This window comes from Crinia signifera, chromosome 12, assembly GCF_055691185.1.
Source record: "Crinia signifera chromosome 12, ASM5569118v1, whole genome shotgun sequence".
In the NCBI taxonomy this organism is placed as follows: Eukaryota; Metazoa; Chordata; class Amphibia; order Anura; family Myobatrachidae; genus Crinia; species Crinia signifera.
Window position 1 is genome coordinate 28,759,875 of NC_139228.1, and position 17,976 is coordinate 28,777,850.

Genomic DNA, 17,976 nt, shown 5'->3' on the forward strand with positions numbered 1-17,976 from the left:
ATACCATCCCTGTGCATTGTTGCACCTGCACTGTAACTTAATCCAAGGGATGACCCGAGGGGATATACCCACCGAGTGACCTTCGATAGCCGGCCATTGTTTGAATTGTACAGGTCTAGCAATTCCCACGATTCTGGTAAAGTGAACAGAATGGTAGTAACTAAGGAAGTGAGGGAGTTATAAACCACCCCTATCTCGGCTGTGGACAAGGACTCTTTAAGAGATCTTAGGTCTGCGATTCATCCAGACAAATTTACTCACTACACTTTGCAATTCTTTAAAGAAAGAAGAGGGTATTGTAATGGGGAGGGCTTGGAGTAAAAATAGTATTTTGGGGAGGATATTCATCTTTATCGTGTTAATTCTGCCTAACCAGGATAGTTAAGTACAGTCCATTTTGGAAAAGAGGCTTTTAAGCTGACGAGCAAAGGCACAAAATTAAGTTGGAAGAGATTTGAATTATCCCTAGATAACAAGACCCCTAAATATTTAATGTGTGTTGGGTGCCAATGAAAAGGAAAACAGATTTAGTAAAGTTAATTTTGAAGTTAGATAGAAGTGCAAATTTCTCAAATTCTAACATCAAAGATGGCAGAGATATGGTAGGACTCGAGATGGATGCCAATAGGTCATCTGCATATAGAGCCAATTTATGTTCATTTCTTCTGACCTGAACACCCTTGATGTTTTCGTTCATACGTATCGACCGCTCCAGGGCCTCCATGCACAGTACTAATATCAGGGGCGATAAGGGGCAGCCCTGGCGGGTGCCAATATGAATCCCGACTGAGTTTGACAGGGCCTATATAAGGCCAGGATAAGGTGGAGACATCTCGGACCCAACCCTATGTGTTCAAGAAGGGTCTCCATGAAGGTCCAGTCTATCCTGTCAAAAGCCTTCTCTGCATCGGTGGACAGAAGGACCACGTGGGCTTCTCCAAGTTTCACGAAATGGATCAAATCAATCACCTTGGTTGTATTGTTTTTTGCTTCTCTACCAGTGACAAAGCCCACCTGGTCCCCATGAACCAACTCAGGAAGAAATGGTCCAAGCCGTAAGGCGAGAAGTTTGACAAATAATTTCAGGTCTGTGTTTAAAAGTGAGATAGGCCTATAGCTTGAACACTGAGCCAGGTCTTTTCCCTCTTTCGGGATGATAGGCTTTGTGAGGAGAAGATTGTTTCCTTTGAGATGGCGTTACATGCCTTTAGAAAGATGGACATCAATGTCGAGCGGAAGGACATATAGTAAATTATCGGGAATCCATCTGGGCCTGGGCTTTTTCCAGAGGGAGTATTAGATAAAGCCTGCTCTAGCTCCTCTATAATGAACGGTCGTTCTAGCAAGGATAGATCAGTGACTTTTGGAAATCGGATTGATGTTAAATACTTAATATACAAAACAAGTGACAGTAAATACGTGGCGCAATGCTGCCTTAGATCACAACCCCTGAAGCTACACCTTAACTTCAAAGATACAAAATATGGAAAAAAATGGGATATAGATACAGTGGCGCAAATATAAGAATACTTCAAGGAATACTTTCGGACTCCTCTTTTCGTGAGATGAAGTGGATCTCAGATCGCCTGTTTTAGTAAGAGTTTATCTGATGGGGAAGATCCTCCTCTTAAATTATAACGTCGAGTATAATACTCTTCGACAGCTTTTGCTATCTGGGTGAAGGTATGTACCCGTTTCCCCTCAACGTTCATTACATTCTGGACATAAGTTTGTTCTCTTTGGGTTCTTAAGGCCCTTCCTAGCATGGAACTGGGTTTATTACCCCATAGGTAATACTTGTGTCTGCACGTGCACAGCTCAAGTTTAGTCTTATCCCTCATTAGTTGGTTATGCATCAATCTAGTCTCCGTTAATTCTCTTAATGTGACTGTTGAGAGTGTAGACTTATGGGATATTTTTAAAGATTTTATCTGTTCAATTAGTTTCACCTTCCTTGCTTCCTTTTCTTTCTTCATTAAGGACCCCAGTTGTATGCACTTCCCCCTAAGTACACATTTATGTGCCTCCCACACCGTTATTGGAGAGGTTAGGTCATTATCATTGTTAATGATATAGTCTGAAATTGCTGTAGATAGTTCCTTTTTAAATTTTAGGTCAGAAAGAAGGAGTTCGTTAAACCGCCTGGACAAGGGATGTGGAGAAGAAGGGACATCAACTGTGATGTAGACAGGGGTGTGATCAGACCAAGTGATCTGTCCAATTTCACTATGTGTGAAGCGTTGTAGAAACTGGTGGTCCACCAAGAAATAATCTAGATGAGTGTAAACAGAGTGGGGAGGGAGGGGGAATAGGTGTAGTCTTTAACTGAAGGATTGTGAATCCTCCATGCATCTATCAATTGGTTGTCGTGTAGAAGTTGCTTAATTTTACGGTGATCACGTATACGAGGGGAGTTAGGGATTGGATTGCAGTCCAGCAGAGGATCTGAGGAGCAGTTGAAGTCTCCACCTATCACGAGACAGCCTTCTCTGAATGACTCAATAAGTCACAGGACTCTACTAAATTGCCTCTGTCTTGTATTAGGGAAGTGAACATTCACAAATGTGTACAGTATTTTTGTGAACAAGCTGGAACTCTTGATTAAGCAAGGTCTGTATAAATAAAACCCAATGCTCCTAGCAATATAAGCATATATATATATTTATGTTTTCTAGTTCTACATAATGTATCATTCATACATGTTGGACATTAATATAAATCGTAATACACCACCTTAGTTTCTAACATTATTACTTTAAAACAAATTAATATTCAATTATGTATAGTTTCTTCTCACATTTACTGTATATTTTCCTGGTACAGCCATAAAGTAAGATTTTAGACTGCGAAACATGTTCCTTGTCCTTGTTTAGGCCTAGTCTCTGATGAATTGCAGAATAACTTTTCGAGAAAGATTATCATTTGATTTATTTCCAGAGTTTGCAAAATTTAGTCATTTCTTGCTTATTAAAAGGTTCTTCTCTACACACTTGATTATATATTTCGGCTAAAGCAACAGACCTCGTAGCATCGTGGGAAAATCATTTCAGTTTAAACTGTGAGTACTGAGCGCTTTAAGCTGACTGCTGATGTGGGGATTTTTAGAGACAATGCAAAATATCATACTGTATCTGTACAGTGGTGGAGGGAAGGAGACAAACTGAACATAGGAGCAGCTCCTGAATAAAATTGTCAAATGCAATAAAAGTTAAGGAGCCCATACACGCTCCGTTTTTTGGCTCCGTTATGTACTTTTAAAGTACACATCGTATCGGATCGCATGCCTTGTGCATGCATTGTGCATGCACTACGATCCGATACGATGTGTAGCTAGTACAAAAAGTATGTGCAGCACATACTTTTTGTACCGTACTATGTGATGCGCGGGAGCGCGCATCGCATAGTACAGAATGGATGCCGGCGAACGGCTCCGTGTATGGGCAGCTTCAGAATGAAATGAAAGTCTAGATTAAAAATTTGATAGATTTTTTTTTTCTCCTGTATGTTTTATTTTTGTGTTCTAGTTTTTAGCTTGTTCTGTCTTTTTTACAAGAGTAACAATGAAGTTATTTTGCTAAATTGTATTATTTGTTCAAGCAAAAAGTCTCTTTTCGAAATGTTTCCCAAAACATTATATTATCTTTAAGTTCATTGACCCCCATTAACTTTGAATCACTTTTGAAAAATAATTCTTGGACACTGTAAGATAAATATTATTTTTTTCTCATCCCTTTAGGACTCAGATGGTAATAGCCAGATAATAGTAAGGTATTGGTGATACTGGAAATGCAAATACAGTGATTTTCCCTATGTTTTCCGAGGCTATAGCATTTACCATTTTCTTAGTATATTTAGTTGTGTCATGTAGATCACAATATGCCACCCCATCTGCCTGCTCTCTAGAAGAGCAAAGTGTGGACAGTTACTTGCAGGAAGGTGACCTTGTCATAGGTTTTCTCCTAGATATTTTCTCCATAATAAACGTTAAGCAAGAAAATTTTACACAAAAACCTACCAAGGCAAACGCAAGCTTTGATATGTAAGTAATGATTAATCGAATTCCATTATAAAATACGGATCATTTATTTTCAACCATAGAGGGTAATTCTGTTGTTTAGGATAAAGCAAAATTAGGATCTTTTTGAAAAACAGATTGAGTATTATTTTTTAATTAGCTGATTATTTATCCCTTTTATTAATTTCTACTCTTTTGTAGTTCCTATGAAAATAGACAGTACTTATTTTATATGACACGGTCAACTACAGTAAATAAAGTACATTATTTGTTAAAACATAACCATTGGTCACTGAGTTCAATTAAATAAACTTTTTAAATGATTTAAAACTGATTTGAATTTTGAACATGACACAAAAATCTTGCAGATTTCTGGTGGTTTTTAACTTATTATCTTTTACATAAGGAAATTTGCTACCCCCAATAATCTCCGGTCTATATTTTATGATATGGGTGCTTAGGGGTTCACCAATGCTGGAGAACCACAAGCTAGGAATACTTTATCTGTATGTCAATACAATCTTTGATAGGACAGTAGTGGACAGTTAGTCATTTGTTATTGTTGGAATACATTTGCATGTTGTATAGATGTTTTCTTTTACCTTTCTCACACTATTTAATACTTCAACTTTTTTATGAAAAACATACATTCAGAATTTAAATAATATTTTCTTGTTTGTGTGATACAGTACATTGAGTATCACAGTAACTGTCACACAGTATACTGAGCATCTCAGTAAATACCGTACATTAGACAGAGCAACCCAGTGGAGACCTACAGTAATAATGCAACACAATCCAATACCCTGTTCCTTATTTAAAACCTCTTTAAAAATATTTTACTCCTTTGTATTCATTAACTCCTTTGTACCCATTATAAACCCCCACATTTTCATCACCATTAAAAGAATTTTCACAAAATAATTATAAAATTGTTGGAGTATTCTATGGGGGTTTTCAATCACTGCTGCTATGTCCGACAGGGGAAATGGAGAGTTGAGATCACTGACAGATCTCGATAATCCATGACTGTTTTCGCATACACGCCCCATTTTTGCCGATCGGCAGGCGGAATTCCGCATTGAATCAGTTTGCCGATAAACTGGTGAGCAGCCCAAAAACGGGCCAGGGTCCTGACTGTCGGGACGTATCCACAGTCAGGACCCGGGATTGAATACCCCCCTAAGAGTAAACCTTATTTACTTATTATTACATTTTTATATTAACAGTTCGAAAAAAATATATAATGTGCACATAAGAATATTACTATAAATAAAATAGGTTGAGTATTTTTTTATTTCCAGTATTAAATTTACTCAGGTCATATTTCAAGTTAAATAATTAAGATAAACAAGGAATGATAACTACTTTAACATATTACAATTGTGTTTTTGCTTTAGCATGTCATTTGCATACTACAGTCATTTTTTGGGTGCCATCTTTGCTATTGATGAGATCAACAAGAACCCCAACATTTTGCCCAATGTAACTTTGGGATTTCATATCTTTGACTCTTTGAAAAATCAGAGAATGACAGTGGCTAATATACTCAGTATGTTTACACGGGGAGACAATGTTGTCCCTAATTACACGTGTTATAAGAAAGGAACTCTAACTGCGATTGTTGGGCATGTTTCATCCTATATATCTTACATCATATCTCAATTTTCTCAAATATACAAATTTCCCCAGGTAACATACAGTACTAGAAAATATGATGTTTGTTTTGATTTGTATACATAAATGAGATTATGACGGTAAAGTAAAAAAAAAAAAAAAAACTAAAATCACCATGGTATTATAAATATCTTATTTTATTATTTCATGTTCATGCAATTTTTTTAATATTTTTTAAAATAAATTCATGATACTTAGTTGATATGATAATTTCCTAATAGGTAATTCCCCACTCCCCACATCTGTGCATTTGTAACCCTATTATTTTCTATGAGCCTTATTTTTTTTTTAAATCCAATCTTATATTCACTATTATTCATGCACTTGACATTGGAACCTAATATGTGACTTGTACTGACGTTTGAATTATTCACTTATTTTAATTGGTCTTATTTTACACATTTTTCTTTTTTCACATGATATACACAAATGTTTACCTACACAAATTCCTACTCCAAAGATAAGCACCTTTCTCTATTTTATTTTAGAATCCTGTCTTTTTACTTAAAAAAATTTTTATACCAAAATTTTTTTTTTTTTTTTTTTTTTTTTTTTTTAAATTGTTTTTTTTTTAGCGATCATTGTTTACTCATTACTCTTTTATATCGAATTTGTCAACTATTAAAAAAAATTTTTTATATCTATAAACCCGCCTTTTTATATATATATATATTGTAGCTCTTTTACAATAATTAGTCGCCGATATCTTTATACATTACCTTTAATTTCATTTTAGAGTAATATACCCTTACTTTTATTTAAAGATTGGCAGACACCCTATATAACCAAAGGGAATATTATTGTTTTTTATACGCAAATAGCACAAGTGGCGCCTTTTATCCATAGCATATAGACAAATATTTATATATTTGCTATTTCATAAACAATAAAGTATATATGTTATAATATGATATTTTTCCTTTTGTTTAGAGATTTCACTAGTAACATTTATTTTTTGTAGTACATTGTTGTAGTTTGGATACTTTATTAATATTGTTATTTTATATTATATTCATTATATATATATCTATATATATATATATTTACATATTTTACGAATTTGAGCATATTAATATGTTAGGACACAAACATTAAATAGAATTCCACTTATAATATATGGATTATGACACATCAATTTTAAAGCACATCTAATAAAATTTTGTTTTCATACTTTTATTGGAGAGGGGACATGTGCCCTTTGTAAACTACCATATATACTCGAGTATAAGCCTACTTTTTCAGAACATTTTTTATGCTGAAAAATCCCTCCTGGCTTATACTCGAGTTAGGGTCCCACTTGAGTCAATACGTTTTCCCAGGTTTTTTTTTTGTTGTAAAATTAGGTGCCTCAGCTTATAATCGGGTCGACTTATACTCGAGTATATACGGTAATTACTTTGCACTATTTTTAATGTTTGTGTGTTCAAAAAAGTAATTGCCATTCTTTTTTTTTTCTGGACAATTAAGTTACATGCATTTTGCAATAGTCACTATTTAGCCCCAAGCCAAAATATTGGATATTTCTGAAGTTCCACAGAAAAAAGCACTTTGTCACACAAATAATAACTTGCATATCATGTTACAATTATTAAAATCAAGCATAGATCTTTATAGTGCCATAGTCCAATCCCATTCTAAATTGAAGGGATACAAATGCACACTGTTTCCAGAATATATTTTTGTTATGAAAGAAAAAGTGCAGGCTGCTAAAAAATTTAATTAATTTCTCATTTCATCACATCATTTTATGAGTGCAGAAAATCAATGTAATTTAATTAGTTGCCTTTTGCCCAGAGGTCCAAATCGTTTTTCTGTAAAGCATATAAATTCAGTGACACTTAGACATTTTGGGCATAATTCAGTATCAGTTGTAGTTTTAAGAAACAGTTATCCTATTTTAGAGAGTATCATGTAGTCACATTCCATTTTTAATTGTTAAATTGTATTTAAAAAAAATAAAAGTCATCTTCCACATGGCACCAAAACCATGTACAACCCATGATGCATATATTTTTACAGTTTTTTATTAGCAAGTTTACATGCTTATGTTATCTCTAGTGTAGCATAGAAATACTTCTGGATTTAAAAGCACAATTATGTAACTATTACATAATTTAACTTAAAATTTAAATTTACAGTCCATTTATGGCAACTACCATTTCCAAATTGTCTATTGTGAGTAGGAATTTCAAAGATTTATTCACAAAAAAATAATTGGTAGCACAGTAGTAGAATCCAAAATTTTACATATTTGAAGTATCATATTATAACTAACAAAAAGTGTCAGTTTCCACATGAGGTTGTAATGTCTATTTTTTAATGGCAATATAAGATTGAAGCAACTGCATGTGGAACATAAGCACTGTGTCTAGTAGTTGAGATCAAGTATTTATGGCAAAATAACACAAAATGTTGGTTAGTACTTTGGATGCCTAGTGTCTCAATATTTGTAATTGTGTTGTTGTGTATAACACAGTTTTGTTTAATCTGTATTAATTAGGGATGGTGCATCTAAAAACACAAGCCAGTATTTTAGCGCCTATAGACACTGACAGTGGAAATGACAGCCTTTGCACAGATGGACACACCAGGGAACAACTTTGTAGTGGCATCTGCATAATTGCAGATTATTAAGTATATTCAATTAGAGTCAGAAACTGCCTTTTTTCGAACAGGTTTTGGCCTGTTCCCAACAATCTTAATCTGACTTTAAAATAAATCAGATTAATTAGATGAGGCAGGGAGGATGGCACTGGGTAAGCAGCAGCAGCAGCTCACCCCACACTGTCCTCCAATCTGCTGTCCTCCCACCTCCCAGCACCGTCATCCCACTTCTCACCTGGTACCGGCGCCAGGCCTTGTGAGCAGCAGCAGCTCATCCGGCACTGTCCTGTCATCCATCATCTTCCCGCCTCCCAGCACTGTCCTCCCATCTCTCACCCGGTTCCGGCCCTGTGCCAGTTGAGCAGCAGTAGCCAAATCTGACATTTGGAGTTGGCTCAAATACAACAGTAGGTTTTGGCTCAAATCAGATTTGGTTGCATTGAATAGGTACAGTATTGTCAGATCCATTCCGACAAATGCCTGTCAGAATGGATCCGACTCTAAGTATATAATTTTGTCTATCATTTTCTAGAATGCAATATGGATATGATAGACAGAATCTGATTGGTTGCTATGGGAAACTTCACATCTTTTCATTTTTAGAAGCATTAGTAAATTTACCCCTAAGTCTTTGTTTTCATAGTGCTACAGATATATGCTAATTAATTATATAAGGCTATTCTTATGAATAAATATTTTAATGATAAAGACAACATTTTATGCTAATAAATATTTTTTATAGATAATATAGCTCCAGTTACTTTCTAGTTTATGACGTTATTTTGCTTTTCCATTAAGTGGTTGGTTTTGCAAAACTAAAACATGAAGATCCAGATTCCGCCCAAAAAATGGGGGTCCATGCACACCTCTAACTATGGTGTTTTTTTATTCATAATTGAAAGAAATACAGTTATTTAGCAAAAATCTGTTTATTGATTTAGTTATGATGGTCCCTTTTCAGATTAGTCACGGAGCTCAAGATCCCATTTTTAATGACAGGCAAAGGTTTCCGAGATTCTACAGAACTGTGGTGACTGAAAACAGACAATATAAAACTATAATCCACATTCTTAAAACATTTAAATGGAACTGGGTTGGGATTGTGGCTTATAAAGAGGAAAACCATAGGAGAGCCGGTGAGAAATTGAAAAATACACTTGTCAAACATGGCATTTGTGTGGAATTTATTATCTTTGCCTCTGAGAAAGATCCCAATACGATCACCATGTTTGCTAATAAACTAAGTCATTCTACATCTCATGTTACCATTATTTACACCCCAATGATACTTTTTTTACATATTATCGTGTGTTTAAAATCCTACCCACTGAAAAGAATTTTGTGGTTGGCTTGTTTTGCTACATATACTATTAATAGTAATGAAAAAAATTTTTGTCACGATATCATTAATGGATCAATTATTTTAGATGTTCACAATCAGGAAATCACTGGATTCAACAATTTTCTACTGAAAGCTAGTCCTTTGCAATTTCCAAATGATACCTTCACTGCAGCTTTCTGGTTGAAAGCATTTTATTGCAGTACTTCACAGGAATTAGTACAATCTATGGGCAGTGTATACTCCCTTTGTAATGAAAATCATACAATACAATTTTATGAATCTTCAAATTTTCATATAGATGACTTCCGAATGCCCTTCAACATATATATCGCTGTTTATAGTATTGCTCACGCTCTACATAGTATGCTTTCTGAGAAATCCAGGCATGAGATGAATGTTATGATTTCAAAACCAGCAGCTCATATACGTATGCAGGTATAATTAGGTTTTAGAAAGCAAAATTTTATTATATACAATACATGAATAAAACTAAGTATTATGTGCCAAATGTAATAGGGTGAGAGTCTCAGAAAGTGAGAGTTTTTGGGAAAGTTTTCCCATTTTTTTTAAAGCAGCAATCAATTACATGGCAAAATCAACCTGGTTTTGCAGTGTAAATGATTGCTGCTTAAAAAAAAATGGGACAACTCTCCCAAAATCTCTCACTTTTTCCTCCTGTTACATTTCGCCCAATGGTCATGATTCAAAGATGAATGCTATTTCGATGTTGTATGTAGTCCAGCTATGTTTTCCTTGCATTGGCAGTTGCAGTGTAGAATAATTAGCAATGTAATTTACATTCAGAGATCATTTGTGGGCGTTCATGGGAGGGTACAAATGAAATGCAGATTTTGCATGTCCATTTTGCGGGTGATGACACAATTTACAACTGCGTTCTTCGACACAGCAAATAATCTCGCTTCTGTTGGCTGGACGATCGTGGGGTTACTCAGAAGGTCATTTATCAACCAATGTGTATCAAATGGTGGCATATTCAAACACAATTGACAGATCCAGTGGGCTTCTTAATAAAAAATTCAGATGGCAGCAACTAGAGAATCCAATCCCGGGGCATTTTTTCAATCCCCAGATTATAAAAAAAACTGAATTCAAGGATTCCAGGGATCCCGGGATTGGCCTCCCTAATATGCTGGATGCCGGCACCACAGGGGAGAAAACTGGAATTGCAGCCCTGGGTGTGACACACTATTATTTGCAGTGAGTAGAAATGTACAATTGCAGCCAGATTCAGAATGTTTCCATTAAAAAAAGGCCACCTAGATGTTAGACTGAATCATCGGTCACCAAAATGCCATCAATGGTGTGAAGTTAGTCCTCCAGTTAGTATACTGTGCTGATCAAGCTTTTCAGAGCTGTTAATAGTTAATAGGATATAATCTTTGTTTGTATATTTTAATGACTAGTATAGATGAATCATAACAAGCAAGTGGTACTTATGCTTTCCAAGTGTTGGTGCGCTCTACTATTCACAATGAGTTAAGGCTCCATGTCCCTGTTCTTATCCTTGAGAGTGTTGGGTATCAATCTGGCCAGTCACCACCTTTACACATTTCTCCACCTACAGTATATTGATGACTTCCTCAGAAGGCTACACCTACTGGACTCTATATAATAAAATTGCTACTTAGTAATACAGAGTCTGCAACTTATTAGAAGGATTTTTTTTAATGTGATGTTATAAAAGTTTTACTATATATTGGCCAAAATAATTGTAGTGTATTTGACTAATTAAAGTCCGTAAGCACTTTTCAATCTAAGTACGCTGTTTCATTAATCTTTTTGGTGGTCTATTCTAACTAAGAATAGGATATACCCATTGAAGCAGCCTGCAATTTGAACAAGTTTTCAATCATCTAGTCATTTCTGTTTTGTGCCTTATAGTTAAAACACTTCTTAAAGAATGTCCGCTTCACAACTCCCACTGGTGAGGAGATATATTTTGATGAAGATGGCAGTGTTCCTGGACATTGTAACATTCTCAACTGGAATTATTTTGATAACGGAACAGTAATATCTAGACAAATTGGAATCTTTGATCCATCGATGCCACTTGGAAAACAATTTATCATCAATCAAAAGGAAATATTATGGCCACCTTATTTCGATGGGGTATTTGGTCCTTTAATTTATTATTTAGCTACTGTAGTTAAAGAAATATAAATTGTGCGTTAAATTAAAACTAGGGAGTTTATTGGACCATAAATAATTGGAGGTATTGTTATAATTTTTGTCTAAGTATATCTATTTGGCCACCAGGAAGTTGGAGTTTGGAGGTGGTAACTGCCCATTTACTGGAAGTTTTATTTCTTCCAAAATGTCAGGCGCTAATGTGTGATATTTTAAAACTGGATTTAACAACCTCCCTGCCGGTTAAATATTATTTTTCCACTGCAGGGATTTTTCATGTCAATGACTACACGAATCATCAAGGAATCCTTAACTGAGGTTTACTTAGAAAGAAGACTAAATAAAAACTTGTAATATTGTGCTAATCTTTATATATGGCTTTGTTCACCTGCTTCAATAAATCAAGTATACACATGAATATGAATAATCTGTAGATTAAAATAGCACAGATAATAATAAGTGGGCAGCCATCTTCATAAATAAAAATTAAATATATATATATATACATATATATATATATATATATATATATATATATATATATATATAAAAACAAAATCTTAAATCCAATAGTGAATATATAACTTAAAATAATGGGAATACTCAGAGTAAAATAGATAACTATAAAATATATAACTCATTTATAAAGATCGATTCAATATCCACAATTTTTGATCCACTTAGTAATTGGTATAATACCTTATCCGTTTATTACTGTCTCCTCAATGGAAGGTCTATTCCTACTCCTTTCTATTCCTAGTAATCTTTATATGAATGTATATAACAAATGTGAGTGATGCTGGAATTTTTAGCAGATATTATGAACATCTCTCTCAGAGATTTTGTCACTCAAAGAGTTAAACCATGTTGCACTGTGGGGCGGTGCTGAAAGATTTATAATGAGAGATGTGGGAGGAATGTGTCCAAACACAAATCAATATTGCAGTTTTAAATAAAGATGGCCTTCATCCAAAATACCCAAATATGCCAGCATATCCACCACTTAGTAAATTGACGTCTTAAATGCATTTCCACTAAACTCCAGATAAGCACCAGTACAGGATGTTTCAAACCAAAAGTTGTGTAATTTCGAAAAGAAAGTCACATTTTGTTAAAATTTCATTCAACTTTCTGTAATCCTTAGATCCCATGTTCTACATGCAGTGAGAGTTGTCCACCAGGATTTAGAAAACTGTTAATGGAAGGGATGCAAGTGTGTTGCTATAACTGTATCCAGTGTGCTGAAGGGGAAATATCCACCTCACCTGGTGAGTATGGGCAAATGCAGAGATGATAGACCATCAACAGGGGCAGTATTTTCATTGGGGGGTATGCATACATACATACATATATACATATATACACACAGCAGACACACAAACACACACAGTGGGCCTGTTTCAGAGCTGCAATTTTTTTAGTGCCCAGCGATTAGGTAAACATCGCCCTGTGTGAGTGAAATCCCATCCATGTACTGTGAATGTGATTGCAGCGATGCGAAGAAGGGGAAATTCATTTGACCATGAATTAATTCCCCCCTCCCCCCTCCCCATGTGCAATGCAGTGCAATCTGAAGCGTACTCGTTGTTGCAATGGCTGTAAGGTGATCGGGACCGCTAAGGATGTCAGCATCCTTCCCTTTCAACAACCAGAAGCCACCTGCGTTTTCTGGGAAACACAGGTGTTACGTCCCCAAACACCCCGGCGCCTGTCAATCAAGTTGCATACAGCCATCACTGGCTATGATCACAAGAATGCTTTATATAGGGATTACACACTGCGCTGTCATTCAGGACAATAGTTATATGGATGGAAAATGGTACATATCACGCTTAAGCACAATGAAGGAGGACACGCTGTGATTAAATATAAAATGTTTTATATAGACACAAATGATATAATAAAGGTCAAGGTGGGTAAAAAACAGAAATTGGAATATAATTAACACATATACATACACATATACATACAATATATAGCACTTAAATCTGGACCAGTAAAACACTGTATATTAAAAGGGCAGACTTGACACAATTCCTATCGGGAGATTTGCTGGCGTCCCAGCAAAAATAATGCAATATCAGTAAATGGTATTGATCCCCTCAGAGAAAGCCGTTAGATGTACACACAGTTAATAGCCTTATAGCAGCAGGTGGATTAGTAAGCCAAAGTAACCCTGGGTTAGCGAGTAAGCTGACACGCAATGAGTTCATGCAGGAATTGGCATTTAAATCAGGTTGCTGATGCCTGCGTGTTAGTATGGGCAGGTAGACAAAGTTAGTAATGAGCCCAAGCTGCAGCAGTCCCGTTTTAAACGCTCATGGTTGTGGGTACAGTAACACTCACTGAATTTGAAGAGTTGGAGTGGCACCTCTGCGGGCTGTTTGAAGACCGTGTAACGGAGGTATGCACGCTGGCGGCGGCTTTACATGTGGTGGTGAGCGCCGGAGTGCACGCTGGTAGTAGAAGCGGAAGACCGGCCGGGTGTAGAAACGGCAAAGGTCTCTGGGGGTATGGGCGAAAGTCTGTGTCAAGTCTGCAATCAGCACTGGCGGAAGGTGGGCAACGCGTTTCATCTCCCAAGCAACTGGAGACTTTTTCAAGCTGTGGTGAGCCATTGCTAGTGCTTCATATTTTAGGCCAAAATCAATTGGATAATGAGTCAATAATACAATTAATAGTACTTATTTCAAAATTACGTAATTTACTAGTTAAAAAACTAAAAGCATACATACACATTACAGCGTGTCCTCTAAATTTACAGGTATAGACAGAAGAGAAAAGATATTAATGTTAGGTGCATCGATTGTGAACAGAAACAATCAAAATCATTAAATAACGTTAATTAGAGTATGATAATTACAAGAAGTGGTCAATATATTTGCATACATTCAAAAGAGCAGAAAGAGAGAGTACAGATAATATTCCTGATCTATCTATATGAGGAGCAAGAAATCATTCTAAGCAGAATTATTATAAACGTTAGGATCATATTGAGTTGAGATCTATAATTACACACTAATAGGTATATAGATAAAACGATGTATATCTATTATGTCACTATTACATATAAAATAGGGGACAGCAGAGATGGATAATAAATAGGCAGGTATACAGATGGAGCGGGTCTCTTCTTTGCAGGGGATGGCGATGGTGACGCCAGCCACCATCCCCCGACACCCGCCATCTGTATCTGCGAAAGGGGATGCACACGAGATGCACACGCATCCCCTTCCGACGGCTTCCCCCGGGTCCCCGCCGGCTTGTCAGCGGTCACCCGGGGTCCCTACCGTCTCCCCGCACCCCCCCTAACCCTGTCCGTCTCCCTGAAGCGGAGACAGACAGGGTTCCTGTCGCCTCGCCGCCCGGTAACTGAGTCTCAGTCAGATGGACACCGGGCTGCTGGCAGATCGCCAGCGGTGACGTTCTGGCGATTCGCCAGCAAGAGGGAGCCCAGCTCCATCTGTATATCTCTATATTTACAGGAACTAAACAATTCTTATTAGATGTAGATCTTATATACCAGTAAGACAATAAATGTATTTCCCTAGTCCGGATACACATATCAATTAAGTTTTCCATATAGAGTTATCTGTAAGGAGCAGAAGGAGAGGGAACTGCAAACCCTATAACAGGGTAGTTCACTGTCCCTCTGATCCTCACAGCAACCTAAGATGGCAATAAACATAGGTAATGATATATTTTATGTTGTTATTAATAATAAGGTAAAGACACAGGGTATTGAACCAATATAATTATTGGAAGGTCAAATTTCAGAGATGATGTACTGAATACAACCATGTGGAAGATTGAAAGGGTGAGGAGAGGAAATGATTAGATAACCGCATAGTGGTGGACCCCGACTTATGCATCATCAGATCAAACCCCCAAAGTCACCTAATTCACTCTAAGCAGGAAAAGTCAAGGGCCTCATTCAGGCCTAAGGAGCTAAGGGCCTTATTCTGGTTAGGTCGGGGAAACGTATGTACGGTCCGTCTCACCGTACGTTTTCCGTACACTCGCGGTGAGCGAAAGTCCGCCCTCAGAACAGCCGCACACGGACGGTCACAAACACCGACAATGGGGAGTGGCGTACACTTGAGCGTACGCCACCGTGTAAGGACGGATCTCCCTCTTAGCCACCGATACCTGGCGTACATCAGAGTGTACGCCAAAGTGCACGGACGGATCTAGTCCATTTTCCCACCGACACCTTCCGTATATCTGAGCGTACGCCACAGTGCAAGTAGAAATTGAGACCAAAAACATCATTGTTGCTCTTAGAAGTGGTTTATGTGTATTTTTCCTAAGAAAAAACTGGTATGTTTGTGTTACAGTGAAAAAGTTGACACGTCGACTTCTGTGAATTGAGTGTCCTGCTTTTTAAAGTATACAAAAACACTTTCTGATTGGGTGTAGATGGTTATAAACTAACTACCTTGACATATATAAGCAGGTCTTAGAATGAATATTACCTAAAATTAAACCAACCTTTACATGTTGAGAAGTGTAGAAAGGTAAGGTTCCTTGTGTTCGAGGGCTGTGTGTGGCTTGCAGGTAGTGAAATAATGGTTTTCACTTAAGAGCATGCATCATTGCTTATTACATTCAGGTGTAGTAATCAGCGTTAATTAGCAGACCCAGGCGTCCGCTCTCATACGGTATGTCTAGGGGTGGTCTGGAGCTATCTTTGGCGTCCGCCTGTTTTGTACGGTGCGTTCGCCGATCGAGGCGGTTGTGGCACCGTGCATTTTGTGTGCACACCCCTGTGTACGCCCATGTTTACGCCCAGTTTTCCTCATTATTCCGGCCGCTCCCCTAAAAACGCCCACTTGCCGCCCACAATGACCATGCTCTTGTGGACAGGTTTTTTCGCACGGAGAGACCCATCCGTGAGCGTCGTGTGAGCACATGCGCATTGCGAAAGCTACACATGCGCAGATGAAGAAAAAAAAACGATCTGCCCGTATACGGTCCCAACGTACCAAGCAGAATAACCCCCTAAGTGTATCAAGTTTAAAGATCCATGAGGATTCAGCTAAACACAATCTTTTAAATCTATCTCCTCCTCTTTTGGTAGATGTAATATGTTTGATACCTGAAAATATGATGTCTTTTGGATTTCCTTCATGAACTTCAGAAAAATGGCGCGATACACTATGAAGCTGGAATTTTTTAAGTATATTGTTCCTGTGTTCTCTGAAGCGACTTTTCAGGCTACGAGTAGTGCGACCAATATATTGGAGGTTACAAGAGCATTGCAACATATAAATGCAGTAAATTGTATCGCAATTCATAAATTGTTTGATGGGGTGCACACTAGAATTGTGTGGAGATGTAATTATATGATTTTGGTTTTTCATGTAATTACATGTGAGGCAGACAGATTTAATGCATTTATAGTTACCGGTTTGGACGGTAGCCAGGAGGTTGTGGTTATTGTGGGAATTATGGGTTCTTGTCGTAGCATACTGGGTGCTATTAGGTCTCTGGTCTTGATTTCTCTTGAAAACTATTTAAGGTTTGTTGAGGCATTTAGATAATATTTTATCATATTTTAAAATTTCTAAGTTATTTTGAATAGCTCTTTTGATGGAATTAGATCTAAGATTATATTTAGAGGTGAAAAGTGGGGATTATCTGGTTGTTTCAAGGAGGGCTTGCTGGAGGGGTTTTCTGGTTTTAATAGATAGAAAATTGGTTCTAGGGACCAATTTTGATTCTCTGAGAGCTTCGTCCAATAGCTCATCTGGGTAACCTCTATTTCTGAAGTGGTTATGTATAACTTCAGATTGAGTCTCAAAATCTTTGTCGGTCGTGCAATTTTGTCTCAGGGGGGTATTCAATGTCAGGGGCACGGCTGTCGAGCTAGCGCGACAGCCGTGCCCCTGTCCCGTTCTCGGGCAGCTCGTCTGGAGCTCGGCAGTAGGGATTCAATGTCCCGGCCGCCGAGCGGCGAGAAGGGGGCGTGGCCGCGAGTTGATGACGAAAATAGACGAGCTCCGGCCAGGAGCTCGCCTATTTCCGGCTTTTCTCGGCAGAACGAGCCCAACAGCTTGTGATGTCGGGCTCGTTCTGCGAAAACCCCCTGTTCAATGCTTCGGGGAAGACAGCATTGAATAGGGCCCCGCAGCCATCTCCCCCGTCGGGAAATGGCTGCGGGAGCTCGAATGACATTGAATACCCCCTT

At 37.4% G+C, this 17,976-nt stretch overlaps 1 protein-coding gene across 1 annotated transcript in view; it reads left to right on the plus strand.

Moving 5' to 3' along the window:
• Positions 1–17,976, plus strand: part of LOC146049519 (vomeronasal type-2 receptor 26-like) — a 36,617-nt gene that overhangs the window by 5,581 nt on the left and 13,060 nt on the right. The window contains exons 4-5 of the mRNA XM_083166058.1: positions 11,541–11,666; positions 12,931–13,054. Coding sequence (XP_083022184.1) covers positions 11,541–11,666; positions 12,931–13,054 — 250 coding nt within the window. The remainder of the gene's footprint in view (positions 1–11,540; positions 11,667–12,930; positions 13,055–17,976) is intronic.